This window comes from Thermobia domestica, chromosome 7 (genome assembly GCF_964235325.1).
Source record: "Thermobia domestica chromosome 7, izTheDome1.hap1.1, whole genome shotgun sequence".
NCBI lineage: Eukaryota > Metazoa > Arthropoda > Insecta > Zygentoma > Lepismatidae > Thermobia > Thermobia domestica.
Window position 1 is genome coordinate 266,152,400 of NC_137460.1, and position 18,700 is coordinate 266,171,099.

General features: G+C 35.6%; 1 protein-coding gene across 2 annotated transcripts in view; it reads right to left on the reverse strand.

Annotated features, from left to right (window-relative positions):
- Nucleotides 1–12,190: 12,190 nt before the first annotated feature.
- The window catches only part of LOC145690896 (uncharacterized), a 74,832-nt gene continuing 68,322 nt past the window's right edge, over nucleotides 12,191–18,700 (reverse strand). For both annotated transcript variants that reach the window (XM_081766308.1, XM_081766309.1), the window contains exon 2: nucleotides 12,191–16,420. In XM_081766308.1, coding sequence (XP_081622434.1) covers nucleotides 15,268–16,420 — 1,153 coding nt within the window. In that variant the 3' untranslated portion in view covers nucleotides 12,191–15,267. The remainder of the gene's footprint in view (nucleotides 16,421–18,700) is intronic.

The window sequence follows — 18,700 nt, forward strand, 5'->3', positions numbered from 1 at the left end:
TTAAAGGTATTAATGAAGCTATGGGAAGATTGTATGACTTTTTTTAAAAAATAGGCTCTTTAAAGATATTTCAGTACAAACGAATAAAAAAGGCTATTTTAGAGCTATAACATTGTAAACTTGATTCCTGTTTTTTGTTTTCGTCTGAATGGAAAGAGTGTATTACGTCAAACACACCGCTTTAGACAAGAAGAAGTTGAGGAGGGAGGAAATTGGATTAAAGACGAGAAATAACTAATCGATCGAGACATGTATTTATGAATTGCATAAGAAAACGGGGCAGGAGTTTGTTATTAATTTGGACTTACAATTTTTGTAATAATTTCTAAGCCGCGGACTATACCAAGACTGGTTCAAAATGACCTAGCTACTTTCTGCCATATTTTTAGGGTATTTTGTGTTTATTTTTATAAGAATTCTGCTGAAATTATTTCTAAAAGTAATCATGGTTGCTAATGGAGGAAAACCTAAAATATTAGCCTACTACCTCTCTTTGATATTGTAGCATTTCTTTATAAAATATCATCTGGGCCAAATTGACCTAGTCTTGGTATTGGAAGGGTTAAAAATGGACTAAAAGGTTTGAAAACAACGTATTGGAAGGGTTAAATTCATTTTCAGTACAAGGGGTATAGGTCGCTGACAGTGTGTGAGTTTAGTAAGATTAGTAGCGAAGTATTAGTCGAGGGGGTGCTGAGACGGAGGAGGTAGTAGTGGAAACTTTTTGAGTGAGTGTAATGGGCACATGTGCACTACACAGAGGATCTACAATGTAGATGAAAATACTGTGGGCGAGAGATGAAGTGATCACTATGTCAGGAGTAGTGTTAGATCAGGAATGGATTAGTTTTGGTAATGGGTGAATGTAGCCTGTAGTGGAGGCAGTGATAAAATTGTTAAAAACTTTTTGTCTCGGTCTGAGGGGCTATGGATGTTAATATTTGAAGAGATCAGGTAATGTCGGAAATTATTAGAAATATATTGGAATGGGAGGGGAATAGGACGACCTGGTCGAACATGGATGACTGTCGTTTTGAGACAAAGATTTGTAATAAATAGTTATGATTAGATGTTCTGGAATATTAGATGGAGAGTCAATACTAAGGATAAAATACTATTGTTACACTGCTTATGGCGTTTCGAGCCGGAAGCTTCTTATCGTGTCGAATAAGTTGATTGCCGGTAAATTTGCAATTAAGTTTGGGAGTGAGATGCGTTTTACTGATAAGTAATGTGTAAAACTGTTCCTCGTATAATAGTTGTTCAATTATGAGTCTATGAGGTAAGTACAAGAGAATGTTGAGAAATAGAAATAAAAGTCATAGTCAAATACCTAGGTACATGATCACTGTGAAGTTAAATACTTGTTTCGATTGGAGATACATGGAAGTGCACGTACAAGCTATTGTAATTGGCATGAAAATCGAGGTGAAGAATGTTGCGAGCTGCGTGCTGAACATGTAATATTCATGGTTGTACAAAAGATGAACGTTTTGAAGAGTGTGGGTAACTAATGCTAATAGTTTATGAATATAAACAAATTGATTAGTCTCTCGTGAAGTCTCGCCTTTTCGATTTTGAACATAATGAGTCAATAGTGGTACTACAAGTTTCGGCTTGAATTTTCTGGAGCAAGCCGAGACTTACACTACTAGCTGTATGTTGGATGCGGGAATTGATACCAAGTGTTGTAGATTGGAATTTGCAGATTCGGACAGCCTTTCATAGGAAGAGGAAAAGTGTGCACCTCTTAGTAAGATAACAGGTTCCTAGGATGCGCCTGTTAGTAAGACGTTCTTTGTATTCTTGAAAGCGTTTACCTTGGAGAGGAAATGGTCGTAATGAGCAGGATTGTTCAAATCGGCATTTATTTTTGAAAGTTAATATTTGTTTATCCAAAAGGTCGTTGATAGTATACTGTGATGTTCTTAGAACTATGTACGTTAGTTCCTGATTGTTCCGAATACGGATGCACTTTTAAACGTGTATCTCACTTCAGGAAGTTTAGTTTATATATCGTCATGTGTTATAGATTGAGGGACCCCTGTACTACTATTGACATGGTATGTGGCTAAGGTTGCTAGTGTCGGATGTTGCTGACAGAAGTTAAAGTTGCAATTTTCCTGAACATTTCAAAACTGGATTGTCCCAAATTGTTTTGCGAAGTTAGCCGACTGTGATTTAATGATGAATCTTTTTTTTCTTTTTTTTTTTTGTTTCTACCATTTGCGAAATATTTTTGCGTTGCCGATACTGGAGAAGTTACAGAAGTAAAACCTTCGAACTAAAGTACTTTGGATTGTAGTTTTGCAGTAGCAAACTGTAGACAGGCTGCAGAGGAGGATAAGCCGGTTGGAGTCAGAGTCGGAGCTCGAGATTCTATGTGCATTTGTATGCTTCTTAAATGGCGGTGAACTCGTTGATGATGCTTGGTGGTTGCCATTGATTGGAGAACGAGAACTCTGAGAACTTGGTTCAGTGTATGCTCTGTCTCGTCGATTTCTCCGCATTTCGTTTATCTCCAAACGAATAAATGAAATGAAATTTTGAGTTTTACGTCCCACCGTTATGCCGTCTAGGCTAAGGGAAACAGTGATGATGAGCAATTAATGAAATTGTGGAATGAAGAAAGTGGGAGGAAACTGGAGAACTCTGAGAAAACACACCCACACGGTGTTTTCCACCACAAAGTTCACTTAACGGGAGCAGAGTTTGAACCCGAGACCCCATGCATCAGAGTTGAACGCTCTACAACTGAGCCACTCCGGCAATTTTATCTTTAAAGGATGTATGAAAGACTTTCCATCGTCAATTATCATATGCGATAAAATAACCGAACTGAAACAGTATCCAAAACTATGAGACGAGATCAGGGTAAGAGTGAAAAGGATCATAATGATGATCAAAAATTATATTACTTGTGTACTCCAGCCAGCTTCTGCTCTTCAAAACTCTCAATTTCTTGCAACGTGTCGCCTGTTAATATGTCAGCATCACCGTGCGCCCACACGAGTGCAATAAACACACAGAATAGACTTGGCAGCTATGCCTCACTACATGTGCACCAGCTGGGAAAGTATGCGAATGCACTACTTTTTACCGACCAGTCAAAGTGGGTAGCAACCTATGAGAAGGTTACGCCCTCTGTAACGTGAGTGATGAAAAGCAATTTACGTACGAAGTGTAAGTGGTGGTCTGAGCTCTATCGAAATTTTACAATTATACGGTATAACAACTAACAAAATATTAAAAAGAAAAAAGAAAAAATGGGCGTCTGGAACTTTGATCCTTAGCATTATGAAGTAAGTAAACATATATAACACACAACTTAATATAGACGGATTGATTCAATATAAATACAATACAATTAGAGAAAATAAAAATATTGTAAAGTGATATCGAAGATGGAGAATGAGGCAAGGTGCGAAGCATAAAATAAATCTTGGGTATTGTTAATCAGACAAATGATGCGTCTTCTGCGTAGAGTCATCTCTATGTGATGATGGGAACCGAGGAAGCTAAACTGAGCACAAAGTGATTACTGTGCAGGATATGATGGATGAAAGAGTGGAAGATGCTAATGAATAACATAATCAGATATAACCTTCAGCCCCAGATTAGCCCCAATTCATGACTTTTTGAATTATTTGTAAACAACTGCTACAACAGTTTTCTTAATTGGTATGTTACCAAGTTTGCATGAGACACTTGTCGGTTTCCGGGGAAGACGTAAATTTCGTATGTATATTCCTAAAAGACCTTCAAAATATTGAATTAACATTTTTAGTCTTGTTGGGGAAACATTATACTACACAACAAATATGGAAGTGTATGTCGGGACACAATCACAAGGTCCGTTCCAGATAGATAACAAACCTGAGGAAGTAGTGGAAAGATTATGTTAACCGATTTATTGTTCATTTCGCAAAGTGACCATTAACAATAAGCGGTTTACAAGCTGCAATTTGGATAAATCAATGGAATGGGACAATTCGTTCGAATTGGATAGTGGACTAAAATGTTGCATTTATTGGTTAAAACCTACTGTGTAGATTGCCTGCCAAATATAAATTAGCTTCTGTAACTAAGATGTCGTACGAAAATATAGAATTAAAGAGAAAAACTCTTATCTTAAGGTTCGAAGCGAAACGCACCATGGTTATGAAGATTATTTCTTTAAAAAAAAAAGAGCCAACACAACGTAACCTCCGTGGTTAGGTGGATAGAGTGACAGACTCGTAGTTTTTTTTTATTATTATTTTGACACCACATCGAATCCCATCCCATTCCATTTTTTTATTTTTTACAAAACATAATTTTCATGTTAATAAGAACCGAAGCAATATAATAAGGACAACTTATTGATATTTTGCTGTAATGACGTATTTATCCAGGATTAGAGAACTATTGTTAATAGCAATTGTTTCTGTTCATGCTGTTGTATAGCTTCTCTCATCCTGTTTTCTTGGGGAAAGAACAATTTTGTCTCCAACAAAGTGTGAAGGATATATACGGACAGAAAAAGACATCTTAGTACCAAACGTGATTTATCGAGATGAAATGGACTAGTTTGCCATTATAATATATATATATAAACTAAATTACAGAAGTTGGCTTTTCTTTAGGTTTTAGCTAAAAAAAATTTTTTTCTTTATAAGACTATATTTTATGAGGCAAGGTGTGTGATCATACCCACAAATTTAGCTAGGGAGTGAAAGATGATTGTTTATACAAACATTTTACAGGTTTAGGTGCGTGAAACAACAATACACCATGGTCTCGCTTATCCGACCATCCTTTGTTCCACATACCGTATGATCCGATATATCATTGCAAACAGCACCAATCGGCAAGAAGAACTGCAAGTTGTGGTCTTAATCTATTTCTCATGCTCTGGAGTCTATCGCCTAGCGCGCCCGTCTACACCTTGAATCATACGTCTATCATTCAGTGCAGACATGTATCCAGGTTTTCTATTCGGAGGGGGCCCAACACGAATCCTCGTAAGCACGTAATTCTAATGTTTTAAAAATATCAATAATAATAATAATAATAATAATGCAACAGTTGTGTACTTTTCTTAAACTTTTTCCTACTTTTCATTTATAAACCGGTTTACTTTGGAAACTGCATTATAGCACAAACAAAATGAAACATATTTTCGAGAGAAATGTAACTAATGAAAACTGTCTGCTACGTATATCGCATAACAAAAATAGCAAGAAGACATTGAGTGTATCGTTCTAATATATTAAAGTTAAAAACAGAACATAAAAAACGAAATGTTAATCCTATTTAAAACTGTTCTTTAATTCCACCTGGTATAATGCCATTATGGTATGTTCTTAGAATTATAACAAGACAACAGCACATTGCCCAAAGTTTGGACACTGATTGCTAGTAAGCTGATATAAAAGAACCTCAAAAGGGTAAAAGCAAGTTTATTAAAAAGTGTTTGAGTTTCGAAGAGGGACAGCCCTCAGGCCCTCACGCTGGATACGTCCCTGATTCAGTGCAGTGCAGTTATTTGTTATAAAACATTATTATTAGATGCATAATATGTAAAATTATATCATAAGTTTTACTTTTAATAGATCTTTTCTTAACACATCCATATTATCCAGCGTTCTTCCTGCCTGTTAATGTCGGATAAGCGAAACTCTACTGTATTTCCAAAGCTAGCATATACATGAGCTAGAATTGTATCGTCCTAGAAGAGACAATAGTGTGAAATGCTTATATTAAAAGGCTGGAATAAAAAAAAAGCATAAGTGCTGTTTTGGTAGAGTGAGAACAAATTAAAAACAATTCAATATATTTCCTAGCTATAAGATTATCATCTTATTGTATGGATGTGTATTCTTTTTTAAACATAGTTTTAAAAGTCATTCCATTCGTAATATTTCTAAGGAAATCGAAAGAAAAACTCCTAGGTGCCTCTTGTGGCAAAGCGGCTTAAGTGCATGGTCCGAAACCGATTCCCACGTTAAGGTATAGATAGAGTTCCCATATTTAAAAAATGCAAATCCGGGACGCTACTAAATTACGAGAATCTTTGAAATGCTTAAAATTGAAAGAAGTGTTGAATACTAATTTACTTTCCTCCATTAGATAGAGTTGTTCAAGTATTACGTTATCACATTTTTATTCATTTCACTAGACCTTCCAAGGACGCCAATTTCTCTGTAAATTTGGGGGGGGGGGTGCATTCAAATGGAGAAGATATATATATGAGGATTTTAAGACAAATTACACTCAAATTATACCAAATATTGTATATTCTTAAATACAAAGGAGGCCTACATGAGCTTTGGGCGGCCCGGCCCCGAGGATCGGCGCCCTTGCCTTCTTCCTAGTTAAGAAAACGTATGCAGATGATTTACTCCCTCCCCCTGGTAAGCAAAATTGTCTTGTTTTAATCCTCAAGATCTGTTGTGTTTCGTGAAATAACAGCAGGAATTTCCTGATTACTTAATCATCTGAATAAATGTTTTCACTTAGACCCATCCCGTCGATTCGCGTTACCTAGGACTAAAATAAATTAAGGGTCAATAATGAAGATGAGACTTCCATATCAAACATGATGATACATGTGGATCGGAGATCTTTCTTTGTTCCAACTTTGATTTTTTCAAATCCATGATGAGAAATTATATTATGAGTACAATTTTCGAAATTAATAGTATACAGAGGCCCGGGTTCGATTCCCGGCGGGAGCTCATGTGGTTCGGATTCCACGTTAATCAGTAGGTCCACGTCTCATATAGCCTCGCTGCTGAACGGGACGTTAAACTCAAAATCAACTCAACTCAATAGTATACAATCGTAAAGATATCTTACAAAACGATAGTTTATTGGAAAATACTTTGACTCAAAGAATAAATTACAAGTAATAAACTTGTTACTTTTCCTGAAGAGTCTAAGTCTTGAATGAGATGGAAGCTCTCGAGCGTAGTGCTTGGAACGATTGCCTCACTTGTTCTACCTTCCCGTGGCGCAGCCTTGATTCGACTTGATCCTAAACGTATTATTCAGAAGTCGAAGTCGGAAGATGTTTCCCATTTTTCCAAAACACTTTTGGTCGATTACAATCTGCCTCACTCGTGAGGGGACAATCCCATGCCGTAAGCGTCGGTGGACCACCGATAGGCAACTAGTGACATGTCCCCAAAAATTGGCGGTCCCGCAGCCAAAAATTGATCCCACTTCCGTTTTGAAAATTATACCACCACCGGCAGAGAACCGACGGGACGCCAACGAACCACAAAATGATTCCCCTAAAATACGTGAAATCGCCTATATGCGTAATTTCTTTGCAACAAAGTGAGTCTAAAAACATTTAAAAAATATAAAACAAAAGTGCCCTGAGCTAGGCGTGAACCATCAACCTTAGGGTTACTAGTTGCGTAGTCTTCCGAATTCGCCACAGAGGTGATTATGAAGACACACCTTGTAGAGTGATAAATCGTTGAAGTCTTTTTAATATTTCTAATCAGAGTGCTCCTTTAACCGTGTACATTTGACGATAACTGTTTGGAATCAGATCAAATGCACTCGTCATGTAATTTTATAACAAAATGGCAAGCGTCTATTTACTTTTTTCATAGTTCTCCCATATTCACTTGCTAGTGATCGGCGACAGTTACCAACAATATTCATACAATTATACGCACCCATCTCAAGATTTTTCACTTCATGATGTAAAGGCAGGAGTTACTCTTAACCCCCGGAGCTCAAGTATTGTCCTTACAATAACAATTCGTCAGCGAAAAATAATATATAATAATAACCGCATGCACATGACTGGTGATAGTTCATGTTGGTCCCTTTACGATTCTCCGTGGCAAATCAAACGAGCGCGGACGAAAATGAAGTCCTCGTTCTTACGTGGTGGTAACTTCAATACCCCCGATTCTAGATATCTGCTTCGACTCGACGAATCCCTGCCACTAGTGGCAGACTAGCGGCAATCCTTCGACGCGTCGCTATATCGACGATCGCCATTTACCGGCAAGTGGTCCACTAGAAGTTGGCGACGTTTACGGCATGGGGAAGCTCATAAACAAACAAAAAAATAAATAAATCTAAAGCCTTATAAAAAAGTTTTCCGAAAATTTACATCCAGCAAAATAATTTGTTGGTATTCCAAAACTGTGAATCCACCTTTATTCGTAATATACCTCTATCGCAGTTTTGATATGAGAATGATATGTCTGAAACTGTAACACAGGTCATTAATACTTTTTTTTTTTTTTTTTTGCTTTACTCAGATTTGGCAGTTTTACTTAACAGTCAGTCAATTTGGATCTGTGATATCAGAGTTTTAGAGATTTCCTTAATTTTTTCATTTCTAAAACAGTTTGCAACTAATACCATTAACGTATTTCTTTCGATATTTCCATATGTAATGGCTTGGTCACTCCCAGTATATTTCAAACAATAAACTTTTTACGGCGTCTTACTCCATTAATCCGAACTACATTTTATATCCAACAATTCTGTGCATTTTCCTTAAATCTGCAAACTTTCTATTAGGTTAAAACTCAGTATTTTCTATTTTCTTTTTTTCTTGCTAAAACGAAAGTGTTCTTTAGGCAACCTGAAATGATGACTCTATACTACATTATGTTGCATAGGGCATTTTATGTAGCATATCATTTGACTTTCTTCGTATATTGAAAGCAAAAGGAATTAAGTCCTTCTACACTTACATGAGAAGTAAACACATTCTTTTTAGTTCGTGGAATTGTGCCAATGCACTAGGTCCAGAGAGTTTTTAATTTAAGCTAATAATAATAATAATAATAATAATAATAATAATAATAATTATTATTATTATTATTATTATTATTTTATTGACTTAGATTTTTCTGAATATTAAGCAATATTTCACAAAAAGCTGGTATTGTTAAACAAATGTGTTCGATATCAAGTTTTCATAAAGTAGTCACTCTCTCCTATAAATAATTTCAGAGGGGCCGCGGTGGCTCAGTGATAAAGCGTTCACCTTTGGTGCACGGGATCCTTGGTTCGACCCCAGCTCACACCAAGTGAATTTTGCGGTGGAGAAACACCATGCGCATGGGTTTTCTCGGGGTTCTCCCGTTTTCTCCCACTTTTTTCATTTCACCATTGCATTCATTTCTCATCATCATCGTGTCCTTTACCCTAGCCGGTATAACCGTGGGTCGTAAAACTTAAAGATTTCACTTCAAATAATTCCAACCCAAACAGTTGCAGGAAGTATGTCATTTCGAATAAAACAAACTACTCTATAAAATTCTAAGTATTATTATTTTTATATATACAATTTTAGCGGACCTTATTTCTAAATCTATGGGTAAGAAGATTCAATTCATTCTCTTATTATTATAAATTCACTTCAATTGAAGCAGTTAAAATAGTTGGGAAAAAATAGAAAGCCATACCCTATATTCCAGTGTGCCACAACCGGATAACGGGGCACACTGGCGTGCCCAGCAACATGAACAGTGTGACGCAAACTTTTACCTATTATTTATAAGAATATTTGTCGAGTTTATTTTATTTATTATTATGAACGATTCTTTCACAGATCAGCTGTCTGTATACAGTTAAACAGACAAGTATCACATTGAGGGAATGAGTGTAATTATTTACTTTAATAGTAATAGAAATGTATATTTTCTTGTATTTTCTACCGTTAATAACTCATCCGGTCTAGAAAGCTGGTACTAACAATAAGATAACCCGATGCGCTAAACACACACCACCCTATAGTCGTGAGTGCCACAAGTTTTTTTCTACGTTTTGGTACCCTAAGGGTTGTTGCCTTTAAAGAGAGAGAGAGAGAGAGAGAGAGAGAAATAACTTAAGTACTTGCACTTACATACTTAAATAAATAAATTATGTAAATAACTGTTTCGTTTTCTGTTTATTATTATTATTATTATTATTATTATTATAAATTTCTTATGAACTTGACTGCCAAAAGTATGCACACTGCTCTCCCGTGCAGCGCCTCGTGTACTATTTTCCGTACACAAACTATATATTACAAGTTTATTATGTTCATTCTATACGTGTGTTTGTAATTAGATGCATATGAAGTAGAAGTGAAAATCTAATGTCCACGCTACGTATATGCAAAATCATACACAAAGAAATTTATGAACAAAAACATTTATGGCGCTAAAACAAAGGGCAAACATAAAGAATTACTTGCGGATTGTTGCCCGTAGTGCACAGGTGATAACGGTTAACAGTGTTAAATTTAAACAAATAGTTTTTAATTAAGCACGAATTTAACTTATAGTGTACAGTGGGGAAGGCTCAGGAGTTCGCTAGGATCCTTACAATATCGAATTCCGTGAAATGCACTGCAAACCTGTCCGCAAACCCTCGTAATATTCAACAGATATTGTGTATTAATACTCATTTCAATGCAAACCTATATAGACCTACGCACTTCAATACTCAACGAAGGTGCAGACTATTCATGAGTTAAACTCTCTCACCCAATGTATTCTCCTTACATGTCTCCCAGAGATTACAACATTTTTTGGTATATCAAGCAGTTCCTAGTAGGATAGCTTTAACTAGAGACCACTGACTAACCTTTTATTGGATGTTTCACTTTCTTACCTTTGGAGTTGACTGTCATCGGTTGGACATTTCACACGCAAATATCTAATATTAACAACGTTTCTTTTATAATTTCGTAATATTGTATTACTTCTTTGTATTATTCATTAGCTTGATTAGGCTTGTTTAAACACTTTTCTCTTTGCACCTATATCTTAACGTTGGATAAAAATACACTAGCTCTCACCGGGAATCAAATCCAGAACCAATGCGCTTGAACCATTTGGCTGCAACAAAGCACATTTAAAAAGAACCTTCGATTTTGTTAGGAAAATTGTGATTAGGTGTAACATTTAAAAATATATTTAAGAATGGGTACGGATGAAACGCACTGAATTTTCTCGCTCGAATTTCTTAAACTGACTCGTGTTAGGCTGCAGCTATTACTGAAACATTTATTTGGTAAATGCGAATAAAATAATGTGTTTTTGAAGACTTTGTTCGAAGCAACTTATGTCCAAAAGTAAAGTACCCATTGGTCATATTTCTGTTTGAAATAACTTATGCCATATATTAGAATTATTAAAGAAATAATTTTATGTGAACTATGAGCAAAAGCGTCTGAGTACCTGCTGAGAAATCGTCAAAAAAGTCATCCCCAAGAATAAAATATCCCTTGTGTATCTTTTCTGGACAAACGAGTTATGCTATTTATGAAATACGAACAAATTGCCAGTCATTCTCGACAAAATCGTACGGTAAAAATTGCCCCGAAAAGTTATATACCACTCCTAGCTTTTTAGAATGATGGAATTATACCATATCGTTAGGTTATTTATGTAACATTTATTTATGAAATATGAACAAAATTGCGTCAGGCGTTAATAGGAAAATCGTCGGAGAAGAGTAAACTACCCCTTCTTAATGCTTACAAGATGAACGAGTTGTGTCATATTGTTAGGTTATTAATGATACAACTATTTATGAAATGTGATTGAGAAAATTGTTCGGAAAAACGCATCCCATACGGTAAATTACAACTTATGTATTTTTTTCAGAGTAATGATTCATACTATATTTGTAAAAAAAAAAAAAAAAAAAAGCAAAATCTTTACAGCTGTTTTTGAAACAATTTATTTTAAATTTTCATTCTTCAGTAAACTACCCTAATTTTTAGGTGTCGGAGGATATAGAATTCGAAACGATAAAGTGTTATAAAACTTCATATCTAGAATTCGGTCCAGACACGTCGAACAGTATGGCCTCTATTTGAATGCATGTAAAAGCGTGACGAACCGACAAACGAACAGATGGACAGACATCAAAATCACTTTTTCGATATGTGGGGGCGTGAAACTTGAATTCATTGAAATCTCGAATTCGATTTTTATCACTATTATTACAATTTCTTCTTTCGTCGCTTGAACGTGAAAAAGAATAGGAATACAACGACACGTAAGGTGATAATTGGTAATTCCCAAAATTTAATGAGTTACGTTTAATGTGTTGCCATGCTAGAAAAAAAGCTTATCCCTGTTTGTTATATCATTTTAATATCAGTTTTTCACGCTACTATATAATGTAGAAATATGGTATGATTATCGTTCATATTCATGCTATCTTTCGGAAATTTTCGTGTTCCGCATACATAGATCTGTATAATTTAGTTACGTTCAACGAAAGCATTCTTGCACTTGTGGATATAAAAAAGAGAGAGAGAGGAAGTCAATACTCTAAAAAGCAAAAAACACAAGCACACACACACATAAACAATTTAACATCAAGTCGATGTAACAAGGGATAACACTGGATAGATTGTCAAGGTGCGTATGTTTTCCTGTTCCAGACACACATACCCGAAGTGAGTTAGTTGTCTGCTGTTCAAGAACGGGAAGTAACATACAAAACTATAAACTAAAAACAATAACTGTTTCCAATAGTACACGTATTCTAATACTGAATAAATACTTCGATTAAAGGATACTATCAATAAATTATTTCCTTATTATATTGTTTTGGTTCTTATTAACATCAAAATTATACACTTCTTATAATGTTTTGTAAAAAAAAATTAGGATGGGATGGGATTCGATGTGGTTTCAAAATAATAAAATAACTACGACTCCGCCACTCTACCCACCTAACCACGGAGGCTACGTTGTGTTGGCTTTTTTTTTTTTTTTTTTTTTTTTTTTTTTTAAGAAATAATGTTCATAACCATGGTGCGTATCGCTTCGAACCTTAAGATAAGAGTTTTTCTCTTTAATTCTATATTTTCGTACGACATCTTAGTTACAGAAGCTAATTTATATTTGGCAGGCAATCTACACACTAGGTTTTAACCAATAAATGCAACATTTTAGTCCACTATCCAGTTCCTTGATCCAACTCCTCGACTCCCCTACTGAATTCCCTCCGCAATTGAGATCTGCTACTGAACAAATCCCTTGAAATCATCGTTGCCAGTATACACAAAACCGAGCATAATTTTGGTTTTTTTCTTATTTTATTATATTTTTTGGAAATATCTCCTTAGATGGATTGGTTTCTATTATCTCCACATACTAATAACTGAATTTTACCCATAAACGTAAGGAAAATGGAATAAATGCGAAAAATCTTGAGTTACAGTATACGCGCAATTTTTTTGCGCATGGGAGTACATTTTCGTGAGCTGGGGGCACCACCCTGCCCCCACCTTCCGGCACCCATGATCATGTACTAATGTATTGAATAGTTTTCAACCTTAGTTAAATAAAATGGTAACGTATAACAAGATATGTAACGTCATTCAATACTCATAACTGGAAATTTTCATGAGAGGTTTAAAAAACAGCTTGGTGCTTCTAGGGTGGAAAATTTCTGGTGCTTCTAGTGTTAAATTTTATAGAAATGTGTTGCAATACAGATATATTAATACAATGGTCTAAACTTTTGTGTGCTGGTTCATTTTGACAGGTATGCGATGTCTTACAGTACCAGATACTTATAAGATAAACAGAACGTTTTTGAATAAAGTTTAAAACCTGATTTAACAACTTTTCTTATAAAACGAGTGAAAAGTTGGTAAGTCTATACTCAACAACATCTGAGTACATAATAAAAATAGGCATGGAATACGAAACATAGCTTCGAACTTTATTTTTAACAATCCACATGAACGTTCACTTTATATCATCATCCCGCTCTTCAGAAACGACTGTGAGCGAGAAAGAGTGGAAGATACTATGTGACGAACTTTTTATACACACCCTCTTTCCGAACATACAGCACGAAATCCGGTAAAGTCATTAACACTGGATAAGAATGCTATTAATATCGCTTTGAAATCAAAGACGAACACAATTGCAGTGCAATCATGTTCCCTATTGTTAGTGAGTCATTTTTTAACACATACAACCTTAATACGATATTAACGTAAAGTTTGTCTGATCAGTTTAACTCATGTGGAAGGGACGAGGACTTGAGGTTTTGATCGCTTCTTATCTTCAATTTCCCCAAAATTTCTGTCAATGATCATGAAAGAATGTCCTGGAAACGGGAAATATAAATAAATTCGGTGAAAACGGAAAGGCGCAACAACGTATCGGCGAGCAAGATGCAGCCCAAACGGAAAGGTCAAAAAATTCCTCGTGTTAGAATAGACATGGAACATGTTTTCCCGCTGGTTCTACACTTGTAGCTGATGAGGAAGGTGCACCCTGATTATCGATGTTGCTTAAACTTGTTTACCTTAACTCCCTTACATATAAGAAGTCTCAAGAAGCGGTATATTTGGAGTCTTTATCTTTAGATAAATGTTCATTTATGGAATCGTCACTCGAATATTGGTCGGCGTCAGCCACTTTCACACTATGCAGCAATCCCTATAGCGGCAAAGCAGAAGAGCGATTCGTACAGTAGATGTGGAATCAATTTCCCGTGATATCTGCATCTAAAATACGGACTTAACAACTTGTCTTCCAAAACTCACAAAGGGCAGATACGACATTTGATGGGCTTAATGTGGTCTGATTCCTTTAAACTTAATTCTAGTGAAGACCTTTTTAGCAGGGTATTTATCGTGAATTTAAAATTTCTTCCAAAACTTGACTTAACAACATGTGTGTGAGGTCAATTCATTTCTATATGCTATGTCCAGTTACATGTCTTGTCAAAGCTGATTCCAAACAAGATCCTGTTGAACAACCTTCGCGTGTGTGATTATTGAACTGTGTCTTGTCATGCGATTTACCAAATGTAAACTGCAGGTAAATGTTTTTCTAAACTCTCCGGGTGTGTGAGATTTAGTCCTGTGTGGATTAGTATTTAATTTGCTGTATGTGAACCTTGAGTAAATGCCATGCTACGCTCAACGCACCTCTTTGATTTTTCACTTATGTATTGAAATGCCTTGCAAGGTTAAGCGCAGACTACATCTTTTTCCACATCTACTCACGTATGAGGTTCTGGTCCTGTGTTGATCAACATGTGTGTTGCAAGATGTGATCGCCGTTTATATGCCTAACCACACTGTTGGCATGTGTTATGTTTTATTCCTCTGTGCATATGCATGTGTGTAGCCAAATTATAACGCTGATTAAACGACCCACCACATTCATGGCATATGTGAGCTTTTTCTCCAGTATGGATTAACATGTGCTTTGCCAAATTTGAACGTTGATTAAATAACTTACCACACTATTGACATATATGAGCTTTTTCTCATGTGTGGATTAACTTGTGTCTAGTTAAATATGAATGTCGTTTAAACGCCTTACCACACTCTTGGCAAATGTGAAGTTTTTCTCCTGTGTGGATTAACATGTGTGTAACCAAATGTGAACGAAATTTAAAAGCCGTACCACACTCTTGGCATGTGTGACGTTTTACTCCTGTGTGGATTAACATGTGTCTAACCAAACCTGAACGATATTTAAATCCCTTACCACACTCTTGGCATGTGTGATGTTTTACTCCTGTGTGGATTAACGTGTGTCTAGCCAAAGTTGAACGTAGAGTAAATGACTTACCACACTCTTGGCATTTGTGACGTTTTTCTCTTGTGTGGAGTAACAGGTGTGTAGCAAAATTTGAAAGTAGCGTAAATGACTCACCACACTCTTGGCATGTATGATGTTTTTGTCCTGTGTGGATTAACATGTGATTAACCAAACTTGAACGATATTTAAATCCCTTACCACACTCTTGGCATGTGTGATGTTTTACGCCTGTGTGGATTAACATGTGTGTAGCCAAATATGAAAGTTGCTTAAACGCCTTACCACACTCTTGGCATTTGTGACGTTTTTCTCTTGTGTGGAGTAACAGGTGTGTAGCAAAATTTGAACGTAGCGTAAATGACTCACCACACTCTTGGCATGTATGATGTTTTTGTCCTGTGTGGATTAACATGTGATTAACCAAACTTGAACGATATATAAATCCCTTACCACACTCTTGGCATGTGTGATGTTTTACGCCTGTGTGGATTAACATGTGTGTAGCCAAATATGAACGTTGCTTAAACGCCTTACCACACTCTTGGCATGTGTGTAACCTTGCCCCTGTATGATTTAACATATGCGTAGCCAAACTTGAACATACACTAAATTCATTTCCATACTCTCCGTACGTGCATATTTTATCACCTGTATGTACTAACGTACCGCTCGACAAAGTTGAACTTTGACAAAAGTGTTGATCACTGTTTCGGCACGTATGACGCCTTTCATTTTCCTGTGTCAGCATATGTCTTGAAAAACGTGATTGACTAAACTGCATCGAGGTATGAGTTTCCTCATCTGAAATAGAAGTGGCTTCCTTTGATGTAATAAACGCATTCTCTTCTTCGTGGAAAGCTAATACGTTGTCGCACCTGTGAAGAATTCAACAAAGAAAGAAATGTGAATGAAAATAATGATTCACTAGCACCAACAAATATAATCATTCGCTATATTTCGTTATAAAATTACGCTTAATTTATTTTATTACATGAAATATTGTAGAAATATGAAATGTAGTACCACTGAGAAGTCTCCGTATCTCACTATTCTCAAAATAAAAGGCTATAGTTTGTTTCACAATATCAAAATGAACAATCATTTATATCGTGGCGGTCATAGGTGTTGGACCTGATAATGGCGCCTGCTTTGAAACAAATGCACAGCATGAGAATTAGATCTGCCAGATCATTCACTTATATCATCATAAGAGAACACGAAAGGCATTTTGAAATGAAGGAAAAAAATAATATATAACTTTCCAACGTGAGGCAGAGTAACTTAACGTAACCAGACTAAAGACGCATCATTTACATCGTGGTGATCGTGGTTCAGAAGTCTAGGCGCTTAACCAGTAATCTGGAGATTCTTCAATCGAATACACGTCTAGTTTTTTTTTTTTTTTTTTTACCTAAGGAATTTTGATGGCGATAACACACGCTTTATTACATTCAAATATTTGAATAGTCGTTTGTTTCAACACTTGAAATATCAAATTTTCAGGAATAATACTAGTAATAATTATAAATATCTCGAAGAATATTTAGAAATTAAAAATTTATTATCGCTCAGATCATACCGTTACAAGCAGAAAAGTGATAGTAATCAAAAAAATATTTCGGTTTTGTGTAATGTTGCCCATGAAAAGACGAATTTCTAATCTCGATTCTAAAACAAACCAGACAAAATCGGGATGAGACTTAACATTTTAGTTCGAGACGGGACAACGCTAAGTCACACTATCGTCATGCTTTGGAGATGGGAATCGAGACGAGACAAAAAGTATTGTAAACATTTCTCGTCATATCTCGATTCTCGAAATTGTGTAAACCACCCTTTAAGCAACAATTGCTCTGTAGACTGAATCTCATACATTATTTTGTTACTTTGTATTTCATAGCTCTCTGAATTATGGTCTGTGTATATACTTTGGAGCAAACTTTTATAATTACATCTGCAAACTCCACAAGTTAGTTTACTACAAGCTTTAGTCTTCAATTATATTCAGTTCTTTTTAATACAGTTATTTTCTTGAAAACGTACAGTAGGATATTTTCTACGCGAAATATTAGCGGAAAGCTTTCGTTTAAATTTGAGTAGCTGTAGAGGTGTTACATGAAGTTACGGAACCCCTTCCCCGAAACACCTAGGTTAAGGAAGTTTTGCAAAACTTTAGGGCAACTTTAAAACTTTTATTAGCATTATTATTATTATTATTATTATTATTATTATTATTATTATTATTATTATTATTATTATTATCAAAGTATACAAAAAGGAATAATTATTATTCATCAATTTTACTTGAGAGAATATATGCAACTTGTTGCAAATGCCGAACGAAAATATTATTATTATTTCTAGTAAGGGTGGAAGAACATTTAGTAACAATTATACAATGACGTTCCAGGGAAATTTGTGACTCATACTAAGCCTGAAGAATTACCTGTTTCTATTCATGAATTGTTTGAGAAACAAGCGAAGTTTTCAGGCAGTAGAAATCGAGATTGTACACTGTGACGTCATGTAATTACTTTTTCCTTTGAACTAAATCGTTTCAAATTTAACTTGTAAGAATGAGAGAAATTGACAATTCTTCATTTTATTATACATCAGAAACATGAACATTCTAAATTATAATTTTTTTCTAAATATCTTCGGAGAATCGAACCGTGGACCACTAACACACAAAGCGAATGCTCAAGTCACTACCATAAGACCGCTCTTTTAAGTAAGAGTCAAGAATCACTCGTCTATGTAGGAAATGCAAACGTATACGAATCCAATGTTCTATTAACCATGAATCACTGATTTTGGTCATGATAAAATAGAGCAGTTCAGATAATTCAAGATTAAATTTTAAAAAGACGGAAAGTATCTCTGAAATTTATCTCTGTTATATTCGGTTATTCTCGTTTTCCAGGTGATTTCAATAACCTTGAACGTCAGGGATACATCGAGGGCATTTGATATTTCAAAGGCTTTCCCACTGGGAATCGAAAGTGAGACCCCGCCTACTAAACAATCAGATGGGTGGGGTGCCTGTTTCGTTCCGAAGGAAAGTAAGCTTGAGACGGACAACATAATGCTCGTGGGTTTTCTCGGGACACTCCCAATTCCTCATTCCAGCAATTCGTCCAACATAATTCACTTGC